At 41.6% G+C, this 15,934-nt stretch overlaps 1 protein-coding gene across 2 annotated transcripts in view; it reads left to right on the forward strand.

Annotated features, from left to right (window-relative positions):
• The window catches only part of LOC119436025 (lysophosphatidylcholine acyltransferase 1-like), a 126,802-nt gene extending 111,312 nt beyond the window's left edge, over positions 1 to 15,490 (forward strand). For both annotated transcript variants that reach the window (XM_037702757.2, XM_037702758.2), the window contains exons 13-14: positions 1,427 to 1,565; positions 14,202 to 15,490. In XM_037702757.2, coding sequence (XP_037558685.1) covers positions 1,427 to 1,565; positions 14,202 to 14,314 — 252 coding nt within the window. In that variant the 3' untranslated portion in view covers positions 14,315 to 15,490. The remainder of the gene's footprint in view (positions 1 to 1,426; positions 1,566 to 14,201) is intronic.
• The last annotated feature ends 444 nt before the right edge of the window (positions 15,491 to 15,934 follow it).

Raw genomic sequence — 15,934 nt, forward strand, 5'->3', positions numbered from 1 at the left:
GGAGGTTTAGAAAAATGAAAAAGCTCTGCCCTTTATATATATTGGGACCATATTTTGGGAGGGAGGGTAGGGGATTGGCAATTATGTTGATTGATCAGTTCTGGAAAGTAATTCTTATTAAACTTGCAACCACATAAAATAAAAAGATGCAAGAAGCAAGATAAAAACATTACTAATTTTCCAGCTGCTCGTGTATATACAGGGTGTTTCAGCGAACACTTTCATACATTATTTAAGGTTGCCTGTGGCAGATAGCCCAATTCTAGTTAATGAGCTGGTCTACTCGAAGCGGCGGACTATTACTTTCGCAAAAAATTGAACTGTATAATCAACTAATTAATAAAAACTTCACTAATTAAGTTTTTAACTAATTACCTGATGGCCCATATTGTAATCTACAAATTGTAGCCGTGGAGTTTGCAAGGCGATCCGGATCCACTTTGAAATTAATTCCTGGGATGACACCGCTTTCGAGATATTAATTCCCGAACTTTGCGAAGAAATGCATTGGCGTTCCAGTTAGTATCTTAACAAAACGTCACTTTATGCATTGAAGGACAAAATGAACTGGAACGCCAATGCATTTCTCCGCAAAGTTCGGGAATTAATATCCCGAAACTAGTGTCATCCCGAGAATTCATTCTAAGTGGATCCGTCTTGCGAACTCCTTGGCTACAATTTTTAGATTACAATATCGGCCATCACGTAATTAGTTAAAAACTAATTTGTGAATTTTTATTAATTAGTCGATTATGCATTTCAATTTTTTGCACAAGTAATGTCCGCCGCTTCGAGTAGACCGGCTCATTAACAAGAATTGGGCTATCTGCCACAGGTAAAGAATTTTTGAAAGTGTTCGCTGAAACACCCTGCATATGCTTTAAGTGCTGTTTACATCTGTGGGGGAAGTGAAGCCAATCCTTTGGCATTCCCAGGTGGTCTCTATCATGCTGGTTCTTGATGTATATATTATAACTATTTTCTCCAGATGCACTGCCAGGCTCATGGCTGTCATATTGCAGAAGTGTGCTGCCATGAATGCATGAAGTCTGCTGTTAAGGGTCATAACCTGTAATCTTATTGTTGTGACACATTCATTGCAAGCTTTTTATGCATGTTATAGTCTATTAGCTTGATGAAACATTCATTTTGGTACTTAAGTAAAAAGTGCTTTCGGAGGCTAAAAAAAAAAAAGAAATTTAGTGACCCTTATAGTGGATTCCAGAAAGAGACATAGACAAAGGAAGAGAAATGGACAAAGTAAGTGCTGTCTGTTGCTCTTCCTTGTCTACATTTTATTTGGTAGATTCCTCAGTAGTTCAACATGTGCTAACTGTCCCTAACAACTTAAGCTACAAGCTCAGTGTAATTATTAATTAATTGGTAGGTTTTTGTTGATGATGTCCTTGTGTCATTTCATCTGCAGGCATTTTGTGATGGTAGCAATGGAATACGTTTGGAGGACTTTGCACAACTTATCTGGATTCTTCTTGCACTTCCAAAGTCTGCAGCCATGTCAATGTTTCAGAAGATTGACACTGCTGCCCTGGGGCGAATTTACTTTGGTGAGTTCTCCACATTTTATTATGGGGAACTTGTATAGATACTTATTATGTGAGACATAGCTAGCAATGTTCTTGCCTTATGGTGTCTTATTTGGCTGTTTGAAATAGCCACAAAGTAAGTTTCTTGAATATGAGCTTTTAATTTCCGTATTCCTGAAACATGGAATGAAGTTTATTATTTTGTGATCCTTGCTCATAAAATTGAATTTTGGTTTACAAAGTTGTGTGAATATACAGTAGCACTAAAAAGGTGCTGATTCAGCATCGACACGAGTGCTGCCATTGGTCATTGATGCACAAAAAAAATATGAAATGTGAAGCATTATTAAGGACAAGGTTATCACTTTTCATAGGGCTCGTATTCCATTGTTTCCACTCCTTGGAATTAATTGACACAGTTGGTCTGTAGACATTTCGTGTCCAGCCCTGAGGCAAAAGTATTGGCTCATGCAGCCTAGGAAATATTCAGTTAGAATATATGTGATTATGAATTGATGCTACTATGACTCACTATAATAAGCCTGTCAGTCCAGTAAATGTATGTCTAATGCTAGGCCCATTCACTGCAGTTGTCCCAGCATCAGATGGAAGAAACGTTGAAGTTTCTGCCAATTTTTTGGGCACTGTCAATCAAAATCAATCAGTCAATGAAATTTCCAAGAAATAAAAAAAATCAATGATACATGCAAGTGAATTAGAGCTGGTAGACATCTGTGTGCAGTCAAGACCTTCCATCCACTACAGCACATCAGAATTTTACTATTGCAGAAATATAGGTGTACAGCTATCCCGGCTAACATATACAGTCTTTTATGGAACAGTCTTATAAAACAGTTTTATGAACAGTCTTTTATGGAAATGAAAGCCATATAAGGAAACTGCCTATATTTGTTATGTTGTCCAGATGGTCAAGCCGGCAAAAAAAACAAAACAAGAAGAGAGTTCTGTTTGGGTTCAATGTGCATTGATATTGTTCTGGTTCAGTTTTAGTTTGGGGAATAAAACTTCACTGTTCACGAACCAAGTCAACATAGTAGACTTGATATTTGGCATATCCCATGCTGTTCAACATGATGCATGGCATAGTTGTTTAAATATACCAGTCCAGAAATTTCATTTCAAACTTCGGATCTCTCCAGGTATCCTTCTGTGGGGTTAATTGACTGATGCACTATCAGTGAGTGACAAAATGAAACTTTGCTTCAGTGCATCACTACCTGCTAACATCTAAAAAGTTTTTAATCGGCTGAAGAAAGGTGCTGATTGGAAATGTGTTTTATTTTACTTTGCCTACTATGTGCTAATAAACCTAGTTCTTTTTTCTATTGTTGTGATGTCAAGGCAAGTGGCACTTTATATTTTTGTTGTCCATAGGTACGCAACAGTCGGCAGACCCCGATGCTTCTAGCCATTAACTGTGTCTGGATTCTATAACATGGGACATATGGGGCGTTTTTCAACTGTAATCATTCAAGAGCTGGGGCGTACACAGCCTCTCAACAACTTGTCTGTGTGTGCAAGTTTTTATTGGTAACATTAGAGGTCTTGACCTAACTTGCATGTGGGAGATGGAACTTGATACTTTATGTGGTTTTAAGCATATAAATTTATTGCTATATGGCTACAGCATACACATGTTTCCTTTGGCTTTAATTTGAAATGTTTGGATCAGTGTATTTCAAATTTAATACATACATACATAAGACTAAGATGAAAAACATGAGGTGATGATGTTCACTGTACAAAGCAGTGTGTTGAACATGCATCATTTATTGATACTGTGTATGTTTATTTTAATATATTTAATAAGTTGCTTCACAAGTGCATGAAATTGTAAGCATTTATTTTGTAAACTGAAAAACAATTTAGCAGTTCTGAATGAATTATTGTGCTTTTTGTTGCACGAATGTAAAAATTAGTTTAGTGACAGGCACTGCAGGCAACTTTTTCAAGCAACTTCATGGTGACTAATATGACAGCTTAAAGGCCAAAACAATCAGAAAACTAACACCAGCTGTAGTACATGCACAGGGATGACTTGTAGTTTAATACTGAAGAAGAATTGTGCAAATTATTTTAACAAACAGTGACACACCTTGTTGCTTACACAACACAATTTCCAAAAAGCAATGAAAAAATCTTGTACAAAGTTAGTATGGGCAAAGCTGAAGCTCTCTAGTGAAAACGTTCAAGAACATAAATAACACCACTGCAACTTTTACTTTTAGTGTGCTTAGGGCAACGTTAGGATATGTTGAAATGCCAGCAACACGAGTAGCTGCTGCTCAGTCTATACTAGATTGGGACCCTGGGTATGTGCCAGTAGGTGTGTGCCACTCCTCAATGAATGTTTCTTACTCCAGTTTGGGCAACTAGGTATGTACTACTGGGAATGTGCTGTTCGACAATGACGAAAAAGATCCCTTAAATTTCTCCAATGCTCAGCGGGATCGAATCCACGTCACAAGGGTTCCTCAAGGACAGCAACTCGACGCTTTAGCAGGCCGTGCCACAAAGGCACTGGGCATGGGCTGCTTTTCAATGAACCTCTCACCAACTTGGGTCACTGAATATGTGCCACTGGGTGCGCAGCTAGGGAGGGAACAATTCTCAGCGTTCTAAGGCACTGGCGTACCACGCTTCTCGTCTTGGAGGCCACAGACAGACTTCTTGGCAGCACCACTAGGTGGCGCTGTGTGTCCAGAAAGAAACGGGAGAAAGAATCCCGGTTGCCACATTACGCGTTTCTAAGCGTTCGCACACACCAGCATGCCATGCACTTCGTAGGCCACGCACAGGCTTCACAGTGGAGTCACTAGATTGTGCCGAGTGTTCTTAGGGAAGCGTGAAAGAGGAGTCCCACTTCAGTACAAGGCTCATACATAACTCATTTCAACGGTGGCAATACGTTGTGTCGCTATATTGATTCAATGCTAAACGCAGTACCGTTGACAGTCATCCTGAGATGGGTTCTGCCAAATTTTCTTTCTTCTTTGAGTAATTGTTGCTGGATTTTTTGTAAGATGCCTGCTGTGTTGGAGGATATATATATATGATGATGAATTGTTTTTAAACATTGGCTGTAGATGGACGTTGTAGCTAAGTCTTAAAAAAGCAGCATCGCGAGCAGGCTGGCTGAGTAGCTCGATGGATTTGCTGAAGGTGGTCGGTAATACACTTGTCACTCATTATTTTTCTTTATTGATAAAACAGCTAGGCCCATGTTGAACATTCACTATTTTTCTTTCTGCTCAGAGTAACGTTCAAGTGTTTATTTGGAGCTCTTCTCTACAAAGATAAATATTCTTTCCTGAACACCTGTCGTGGTCAGCTGCACCCCCCTCGTGACACCAGTGCTTATCTTTTTGAGATACAGTGTAGACCGCTTATAACGTAAGTCGCCGGAGTCGCGAATATCCGCACTATAAGCGGTACCACACTATAACTAAAGCAACAATTTTCAAGGCCCGCACATATGCAAAACATGTGCACCGAGCCGCCACGCGTATGCTACACTCGAGGAACGTGGCTAGAAAGTTTGCATTCAATTTACAGTTGAATCTCGTTAATTCGAACCAAATCACGCGGCTGCGCCTCCGACTGGCATTGCTTCCCGGCACCGCCATGGAGTAAAAGCTTAGGAGAGACCCCTCAATGTCGCGCGAACGAAAAAAAAAAAGAAAGAAAAAAAAATGCGGAGGAAATTTCACCCTCTCTCAAATGGCAAGGTCGCCGATTCTGCGTTGCGCCGGAACATGTGTGTACGTGCCGACGTCTCAGCCACGCTACCGTAGCCACGTGTAGAAAAGGGCAGTGAATCCTTCTTTCTCCTTTATGCTTCCCCTACTTTCTAGTCACGTGTTGACCATGCACGCCGTGGCTACGGCGCAGAGGGAAGCAGCGGTGCTGTCCCAGGCTGGCCAATGAAACTGCCCACGCCGGCAAACGACTGCTTCCCGATAACGGCAGAAAACAAAACTTCGGGGAGCTGGTGCTGGGCCGGCTGGAGCGGTGGTGCCTGCACGGCGGCGGGTGCGCACGGTGACAGTCGAAAGTGAGGGAGCTATGTGGGAGGGCAAGGGGAGCCACCGAAGCGGCGGAGTTGCCGAGGCGAAATCCGCTTCCCTGCCGCCCTCCTCCCTCACATTCCACGATCTCCGCGTGCACCCTTCGCCGTGATGTGCCGGCGCCTCCTGCTCCGCTCCCTGAAGTTTCGTTTACTGCCGTTATCTTGAAGCGAGCGTTGGTGGGCGTTGGCAGTTTCGTCGCCCTCGCTCGCGATCCGTGCCGTGATATTTCACGACTCACACTCAAGATTCTGGTTTCAGCCTCACTGGCTGTTCGTTCGCACCACGTGCCCTTCTCCTCCACTTCGTCTCTCTTCCTTCCTCGAGCACTCCTTGGGGCGCCGGTTTGAGGGGAGCGTTCGCCGTCTCCGCTGACTTCCGTACGCCCAGGCAGCTGCACTGTAACCGGTATTTCGTTTCCCGCAACTGCACTTTAAGCGATACGTGTATACATAGAGTGCTATGGTAAAATTAACGGGAGTCTGAAAAGACCACACTATATCCGGTCCTGCACTATAAGCGGTTACGTTATAAGTGGTCTATACTGTAGTTACATTCACACACGATAGCACTATGATGGTTGCAAGAATTATGACCCACTCCACTGGTTGACTTGCCACATTCCTTCTGCTAACGCATCTGTCTTCTCCTCTACATGTCTCCTGGCATGCACACTTCAACTCTTTGATGGAGAGTGGAACATATTGGTCCCACTTTTCAGAGCAACTTCACTTCACGACTGAACTTTCTTGCAGGAATATGTCTCTGGACCTCATTTGAACATTGTTTAAGGGGAGATGAGGGTAAAAAAAAACACGATTTTTTCCGAAAATGTTGATTTTGTGTTTTGTTGTGTTTCATATTACCCAAGCCTCTTCTTTTTATGTATTGAAAAATGAAACCTGAGAATCAACTAGAAGTTACTAAAAAATGCAAAAAGCACTTGTGCGCATGGTATTTCACTGCGCGGCATTGCCTGCTCTTGAATTTTCGCAGGGATGTAGGCCTCTCTTCTCCCCATAGCCCACTTCTGAGCGCCGCATTCTCTTGCTGAAAATATGGGAAAAAAATTGTTTCCCTGCCGAAGTCTAGCGTTGCGACTTTTCTTTTTCACTTTCAAATGTGTTTTTCTCAGTTTCTCATTTTGTAGCATTTTTAGAGTTTGTGCACTAAAATTTGTGCACTTTATGTAGTCTGATTATAATGAAATTCACACGCTTATGTTTTAACATGTCCTGAATTCCAAAGAAACAACTTTCAGAGCTTTCCTTAAATATATTCAGTAAGATAACTTCAAAAGTTTCTTCATTGAGAATGGTAAAACTGAAACTCAGTGTTGGAATTTTTTTCTAGACCAGAACACAAATCTTACACTATTTTTTTTTGTTTTATTGAACTCTACTATTCATTGGGAGCAATATGAGCTATTTTTAGTGCTTTCTTGTGCTCACTGTTATCACCTAAGCTTGCATAAAAATTCATTATTTTTACAGATGCATGGTGTGAAAGAAATTAAGCAAATAAGCTATCAAAAAACTAAACACAGATTTGAAAAGAGGAGCGCAAACTCTGCAAATGGTGAAAGTTCCATTGATCTGTCACTAATATTTAAAGAAAATGTTTTCCGAGTAGCATCTCCCCTTAAATCTTATGTCTCAATAGGACAGAATGGATACACCAATTGCTTACTTGCTCTTCCTTTTAAGCTACGTTTTGTTATTGCTATAGATTTTATTAAGCCACCACAACAATAAATTATTTCTCTTTTGAGCTGGATTTCTTGTACAAGAGTAAAGATTGAGAAAAAGGCAAAGGCCATTTTTGTTTAGTATTGAAAATAGTCATTAAAAATACTCAAGATGTGTATTCCTTGCAGCTGTTTGCTTTTATGATTTTGGTGGTCTTAGGAACGTCAATTTGCCATGTCCACTTCTACCAATCATAAATTATCTGTTTATTGGCCTCACCAACACATCACAGCCCTATATGTGTGAGAAATACATATGATTTGAGGCTTTCCAAAAGCATCTGTTCTTTGATAGCTTTTGTGATAATGGGCAGTCCTGACAAGTAATGCTGGTACAAAGGGTACTCAATAAACACAATGAAAACATGCAAAAAAGCGTTGACATGCTGCTTGTATTGTGAAATAGAGGCTGCTTTTGATTATTTTATAAGCTGCCACAAGTAAGTACAAGCAGGTAACAAGGATATGTATGCCCTGCGTGATGAAAATGGACTAGATGTATAGTGGACACATATAAGTCCTGCTTTTTCTTTTATACAAGACGTTTCTCAGCTTTCGGCTTTGACTTTTCATGAACAATACCTGATCAGTAGCACACTCGTAATGCTTTAGACACAATGTGATAGGTTTACTTGTGTCTGTTAAAGGGTCAAGGGCTTGCTTGTTGGTGCAGTGAAGCATCATTTATACCTGGTGTTTGGGTTACCTTAGTTAATCATTGAATAATAAGGTTGCAACACAAACAGAAGTCCACTTTTCAAAAACATTTCTACGAACCTTTCTGAGCTCAGAACTGCAAGCACCTCAGCATAGTTGCCCATAGCAGGCATATACATAGCATCTTTCCTGACTTGTGCATACAACCTGTCTAGTAAGATGTAACACACTGTTGGGAAGGCATGCTGCCTGTAGAAGGGAACCTGCTTTTTTTTTTTTTAGCCTCCCAGTTAACCATTAATGTCCCATAGATGTCCATAGAACATCACGTTTGAGACATTGCGCACATCCTATAGATATCTGTATTTCTCCAAACAACATTACAAATACGTCCCATGGATAATCTAAGTCCCATCCAGATCACGTTGCTGTAATGTTGAAAGGATGTCGCAGCTGGACATAAGTAACCTCTAATAGATGTTCTTTTTGGGGATGCAGGAGGTCCATAGAACATCTAGTGGATCTTTCCTGCTGACGCTATAATGATCTGTATACCTGTGAGTGCCACAGCAGATGTACTATTGAATACAAATGAAATGCGAACAGCAAAGTGTGTGGCCAAAACATAACTAGAAGCAGAGTGTGTGGCGTCGGCCAGGGATGATTGTATACACATGCATGTGGTTTCGATGCGGAGTGCGGGGCTGCTTATCCTAGTGTGTATTACATCACCTGTATTTTGTTTGAAGCTTGTATTCTCACCCCGCCATTGCAGTGCCATTCCTATCTGTGATTACTTTTAAGGTGGCTAGCACTGTTGTTGCGCATCCAATGCAATACATTTTTCGTGCTATTCAAATTACAATTAGACACTGGCAGCTTTGATGGTAGTAACAAAAGCAAAGCAATGCACGTTAGCAAACTGGGTGCATGCCAGCTATATCACACTACAGATGTAGCGATGGTGCTAGTCACCATAACAGTGTACTGCCAGGTGGGTATGGCACTGCCGAGGAGAGATGAGAAAACAACTTTCGGACAAAATACGTGTGACGTTTATCGCAATAGGGCGAGCAGCGCTGCACTCTTCCTCGAGAACTACATCCCCACGCACGTGCCCAACGACTGGCCGACGACATGCACAGTATACCTTTAGTTATGCTTCGCTGTTCGCATTTAATTTGTCCTCAATGGTACATCTGCTGAGGCACACTAATGGCACAGTTACCCCCATTGTCGGCATGTAGCTGGTGACTTTGCTTGAAATGTTTTGTTAACATGTAAATGTGTGAATGTGAAAATATAAATTGCAACACTTATTAAGGTGAAATCCTTAGATGGCTCAATGGTCGAAAAATCCGATGTCCAGCGTTGCAGCACCAAACTTCAATGGCACCAAAATTGGGGATTGAACCTTCGACCTTTGGTGTTAATTAGGTCGAAATGAATTAAGGCATAGTTCATTAAGATAGAGTTAATTGAGGCACTCTAACCCACGGCCTTTGTTGGGAGTCGAAACCACTTGGAGATATGGGCAAACCGGCCACATCTCCAAATTATTTCCAAGTTGGATTCCAATTGACATGGTGAAGGTAGAGTCGAACCCACTACCTTGGGTGTTCATTAGAGCGAAGTTACTTAAGGCAAGTTAATTACGGCAGACTTAATTAAGGCACTCGAACTCTCGACCTTTGGTGGAAGTCGAACCCACGACTTTTGGTATTAATTAAGACAAAGGTAATTAAGATACAATTAAGGCACTCAAACCCTCGACCTTTGGTGGGAGTAGAGCCCGCAACCATTGGTGTTAATTATGACGAAGTTAATTAAGGCACAGGTAATTAAGGCACTCGAGCCCACAACTTTGATAGGAGAAAACAATAGAAGTAACAACGCATGCAAATGAGAATGACAAATAATTTAATTAAGGTTTTGTGAGTGCGCAGGCTTCTGCCTTCATCCTCTTCAGTGTTCGCTAAAGTGACTGTCAACTTTTATATATAGTTCTAGCGCTCATCAAAATGCGAAAACTGTGCTAACAAAACCGTAAGTCCGCATTTTGATCATTATGCATCATTACAAATCCTGCAATGGATAAATGAAAAATAGTGAGTTCAGTAAGCACTAGGTAAAGCACACCAGTGAAACTCACAATGTCATACCAATGTTACTTTTTTATTTATACAACTGATAAAGCTTTATTACAAAAATGATCGGCCCCCAGCCACGCACATGTATGAAATTATTCATTACATGTTCTCGCTGTATACAAATAGGTTAAACGCGGATCTAAAAAAAAAAAAACACGTAATCAAAAACAGATTCTTGAAAATTAAACGTCATTAAAACACAAGTAACGAGTAGGCACAAAATGACTAGTAGGCACAGTGCCACAATTATATAAAAAGAATAAAACTGATTAGTAAGAGGTAGTATCACATACTAATTAATGACCAAAAGTGCCTGCTTGCCAGCACCTGCTTCTGGGGCCATCGGATTCAAGATAGAAAGCCAGTACTTTCTCGCTGCATTGAAAAATATATGGTAAAATAAATTCTACGCAAGCAGAATCCAGAGATGGAATGTTCATCTTGATAGGCAACTTGGTCAGGCAGCTTCTCAGGTCACAAAAGTGCCAATAACATAATGCTGCCAGAGACTTAGAGGTAGGCATTGCAAATGAGAAATATCCCCTACACTTGAAGAGGAACGCCGGAAACCAAGCGATACAAACATGTGCGAAAATTAAAGGTGGATACAGATGCGAGGGCAAAATCCCGCCTGCTTCACGGGCCAAACAGTCACGTCATCGCTTGAATCCGGCGCAGTCGATTTAGGTCACATTCCCACAGCCGGAGCGTCATTTGCAGAATCCGCGTGCTTACTCTCGACTCCAATGCTGCGCGTTTGCATAATCGGCGTGCTCTATATTCCATAGAGCTGTGAATCCCTCAACAAGAGCCAAAAAAGTGACGATTGCCTCTTCACTTAGCGTTTTCTTGTGCACATCACTCAAGTTGAGGTCACGCAGGCTGCGTGGTCTGAGCAAATGGAAATGCGCGCGCAACCCCGACTCGCCTTTCCCGCTGCACCACAACAAAAGCACATGCGGTAACTGCTGCACAACAAAAATACACGTGGCTTCAAGCACTACGCCATCGTAACCACGCCAATCCGTCCAATGTTGCCAGCGTTGACAGATTTGATGCTGACTACGCTAAATTGAGGTCAGACGACCGCCAAACGGATGGACGAAAATACCGGCGAGCATTTTCAATCCGGACCGCGCGCGGAGCTGGCCGGACTAGGCGAGGGCAGCACGTTTTGATGACTCGCGCGTCACGTGATACGCCATCTGCTACGAAAATTCCTCCTCTGTCCGGTCGTGTGAATGCACCTTAACCATCAAAACATTGCCTCCAGAACATTCCCGTAAGCGCTCCGCAAGGCGAACAAACGTACCACAAATAGCAGTCAGAAGCACAGCTCTAAATTTCAGCACGCAACTGTACAGTTCTGCCTAGTATATATGTACTTGGGCCATGGTCAACCACACAAAAGTCGTAAAGACACAAATAAAGCACATATTGGCTTTTGTGCGGGGTGTCCGGCAGCAATGTTACTAGACCTCCAGCAGTGCGTGCAAAGGTCGTGCTAAATTGCAAAATAATTAATTAAATGCTTTTGCTCTCCTAGCTTCCCATTGTTAGGCATTAGAGACAATTTGCTTGTATTTCTGTGGCATAGTGCGTGCATCTACTCATAACCCACAATGTACGATCAATGCACGAGAGCTTTGAATGTGCAAGAGATGTCCAAATTATAAGGACATTCGACGTCCTCTGGATGACCCTTGACTGCCATGTACTAGTCGAACATACTATAGATGTAAACTGGACATCATTAAATGTCTTGGATATTTGGTCTTTTGTGGTACATCCAATGGATATTTGTGTTTCACTGGGCTAATGCATTTCTTGACTCTACATCAGCCAATACTATGATTAATTATTTCATTTTGACCTTACAGTAGCCATTATCTTCTTTAGTTCGATTTGGGTTCAGTTCCAGCCTGAATAATGGTTCAGGTGCAGTTTTCGGTCCGTGTTGGGGTTTAGTTTCGCACTGTGGTGTTGCTCTTATTAGCTGATTAGTAGTGATTAATTTTTAAATTATTCATCTTATGGTACTGCATCAAAATTAGATTTTAGAGCACACTTGAATATAACAGTTTAGTTGTTTATAGTATATATTTGTGTAATGTCCCAGTGAAGACACGCACACTGAAATAGATGTAAAGAGTAACCTCTGAGTGCTGATAAAGGCAAGAGGCCTCCTCCATTGAAACCGCAAGCAACACGGCATGCATGCCTGTTGGAGCAGTGGCTGCGCCACTGCCGGGGATAGTGCACTGGAAGGCGCAAGTGGTTTGATCTTGAAGACGACGCCTACTTATGTAGCCAGCTTAAATTGCATGGGGGGAACAAAACTAATGTACTTAAGGTATAAAGAGGAGAATGAGAGCAAAACAACTCAGAAATGAAATGAAACTGTGAAAAAAAAATTCACCGCCCATGCACAGATAGAACACCAGAGAAGCTGAAATGTGCGACCCTGGTATGAGCCACACGTGATTTTTTTCTTTCCTTCTTTCTTTCTTTCTTATTCCTGGCTCCTAGCCACATATGCGGGTATGCGCCACACGCATACCCGCAAAATGCGGGTATGCGTGTCTAAGAAAGATATGCAAATGGTCAAAAAAACAAAAATTACAGGGAATAAAAACATTGTTTTCTGTTTTTTTCTTAGATCAGCAAATTGGCTTAAATTTCAAGCCCCCAAGAGTAGCAATGTAAAGTTTAAGCAAAGGTTTGTGCAGAAAAGGGACCCATTTTTGCATAATAAGTCCTTAAGTTAAAGCAATGATACCAACACAGAATAGGTAGTGCACTAGCTTTTTGTTTTAGGTGTTTGTGTATTGAAACATAAAACTATGTTTGTGTGTTTGTATAAAATTTGTTTTGATGTCATGTTACTTTGACAGATACACTTAATCTTGCATTTCTAGTCAAGTGAATAAAACACACTGACAGTTTCTTCATATTTTTAAGCTGTACAGTGTACAGAATTGCCCTGCTACAAATATTCGTAGTAGACAGTGTGAAACCTAGTTTATTATGTCCAATGTTTCCTGAAAATAAATTTTTAAGCCATATGTAGAGAAATGACCAGACAGGACCTTTACATGTTTTCACGTCTTTTCCACTGCAAGGAGCTAGTATGTACCAACTAGCCTAGCCACAAGTAGTATATTAACTGGCACCAGCGTGTCATGCAATGTTGAGACGTTCTCTTGTATACCACTGGCCAAGTTTGGCATTATGTAAAATTATGTACGGAGCGAAGCCAAGAAGAGGGCAAAGCCCCGGCCAGAAGTTGAGTGCCGCGACAGCAAACGGGCTCGTCACAGCACCCTATGGCGGCCACGGTAGGCCACGCTATGCAGCACGCCGCTGCGATCTCGGTGGGCCACGTGCAGCAGGCGCAGCTATGCGCGCTGCAAAGATGAAATGATTTTTCTGTCTTTTTGAGATTGCAGACATATATATTTTTCATTTATTTAAAATAACTCAAGATTAGCAGTTATGTATTACAGAAAATGTTCTCGCATTCACGAAATCAGCCAATAGCATTGGTGGGTCCAGCTGCTTTTGATGACGCTTCATGACAACATTCCGGAAGCTAGAGCAAGCAATTTTTCGCTGTGTTTGACAGGATATTGTAATTTCCCTGCTGCATGCAGTGCAGTAATATTTGGCTTACATGTTCACAGCAACCTCTACGACAGATTGGCAACATTTTCTTACTATGTTAAAAAAGTGTTTCAGGGCCCCTTTAATATGTCCTATTGATGGCTGATCAGAACTGGGGACCGTACTGATAGTTTCTAGTCTTCCTGTCCCTATTTTACCTCAAACCCCTAGTGCCTCATCTTGAGATTAAAAATAGTTTCCCATGCAAACACTTTGGAGAGTGCAGTGGCGGGCAAGTAACCTCCACCTCTCTAGTGGCTCATAACACCCTATTACCAAATGTTCTATAGCGCTTCTGACACAAGTCAAATGGCTGCTGTCACACATCGATTGGTGTATTACCTCTTTTCAGAAGACTTCAAGGAATTCATTTCGATGACAAAATGGGCTGACATCTTGGCGTCACCGTTGGGCAACAATGACTTACAAGATGGAGACAAATGTGTGCCAAGCAAAGAAGAGTGATAAGGGACAGTTGCCGTGACTGTAGATACACACTGTGTTTGTTTTCTTTTGTGATTTTTATTGTTTTAAACCAGGAACTGCCAGTTCTCTTTTAGTCACAGATTTCAAATGTCATTTGTTTCACTCAGTGTAAGATATTTATATTTTTCATTGTGAGAGACCATTTCCTGCAGAGAGCATGGCCACTATGGTCCTTGGAGCCTAGTGCTAGTCACTTGGCAAAGTGCTGGACTTCCTTACATGGGACCAGATGCCATGGGTGCTGGTTTTTAATCTGTCCCCACTTTTCTTAGTGGAAGCAGTGTGACATAGCATTGCACTTAGATTTAGTATATGTTCTATGTACATAACAAGCTCCACCCTTGACAAAAATTGCTGTAAGTGGTGCACTTACAAGTAATGCGGCCAAAGCATGCAGTGATGCTGGAAGGAAATACTACTTGTGCAGCTTTTGCTTGCTGTTCAGCCCAGTTGGCCTTGTAGACTCACCTTTGTAAAAGTGATTGGTAGACCTTTCTGGTGTCGGGTGTTTTGCCCCACAGGACTTTTCACCTAGCTCTTTGCATTTGGATGCCATCTTTTAAGATTGTTTGATAAACAAGCTGTTTTATGGTGAGGCTGTGCTTTATGGCACTTGCAAATGCTCTGAGCTTGGCTTCAGTTTGGAAACAGCCATATTTTACTACTGTTTAAATCTTGGAAGTTACCGTTACAGCTTACACTATATACCAATGGCCTTTTTATATGTTTTGGAACTGAGTGTAGTATATAGCACTGCTTGGTACTGCGTGTGCCTAAGAAGGAATGCAATGGAAGTAGTAGTCCAGTGTACTTCTTCATTTACACACCAGGTGCGTAACCATATTACAAAACTCTGCCCTGAAATGGTACTTGTAGGCTTGGCCGGTGTTAGCTGATGGCTGCCTTTAAGCCTCTTTGCTTTGTCCCAATTCAGGGAGCTCACTCATGCTGCAAGTTAGTGACCTGCCTGAATAATGCTGACGTGTTTTGTGAATTTCAACACCAACAATTGAGGCTTTGAAAGACTTTGCAAAAGTAAGTGTACTATGACCATCATGAAGTAGGCTCTTGCTTTTAACGCATTGTTGTTCACGTTTGTAGATATTTTTTATCTATTGAAAACATGCAGTGGATGACAAATGTGGAAGTGGGCAAAGTTCAGTTGGGCTCTAAGGTATATCTGAAAACGAAAAAAAAGTGCTATGTTGCATGCAGTTGCATTATCACACTGCAGATCACATAAAGCTACCTCTGAAGAAAAATTTGCTAGGAGTTTTAACTTCTGCACATAAGCTTTTGTGCCACTTGGTTCTGGAGATGTTTGCTGCAGATGTGCATGCTTGCTATCAGTGCGTGTTATATGGGAAGAGCTTGAAAAAAATGTTGTCACTGAAGGATTGTTTGGATAATGTGCAGCAGGACCTAAATGAATGTGTATAGTGTTCTTTAGATGGAACCAGACCAGGTGTATGAAAAGCCTGTATGCTGCTTAGCTCAAGCTGTCTTGGCTCAAGCTGTGGTTGGTGTAAATGTTGTTGCTGTTTGTTGTCTCAAACCCTGACTGCTTTACTTAGGATTGCCAAAGGCTGCACGGATGAA

The sequence above is a fragment of the Dermacentor silvarum genome, chromosome 1 (genome assembly GCF_013339745.2).
Source record: "Dermacentor silvarum isolate Dsil-2018 chromosome 1, BIME_Dsil_1.4, whole genome shotgun sequence".
Lineage (NCBI taxonomy): Eukaryota > Metazoa > Arthropoda > Arachnida > Ixodida > Ixodidae > Dermacentor > Dermacentor silvarum.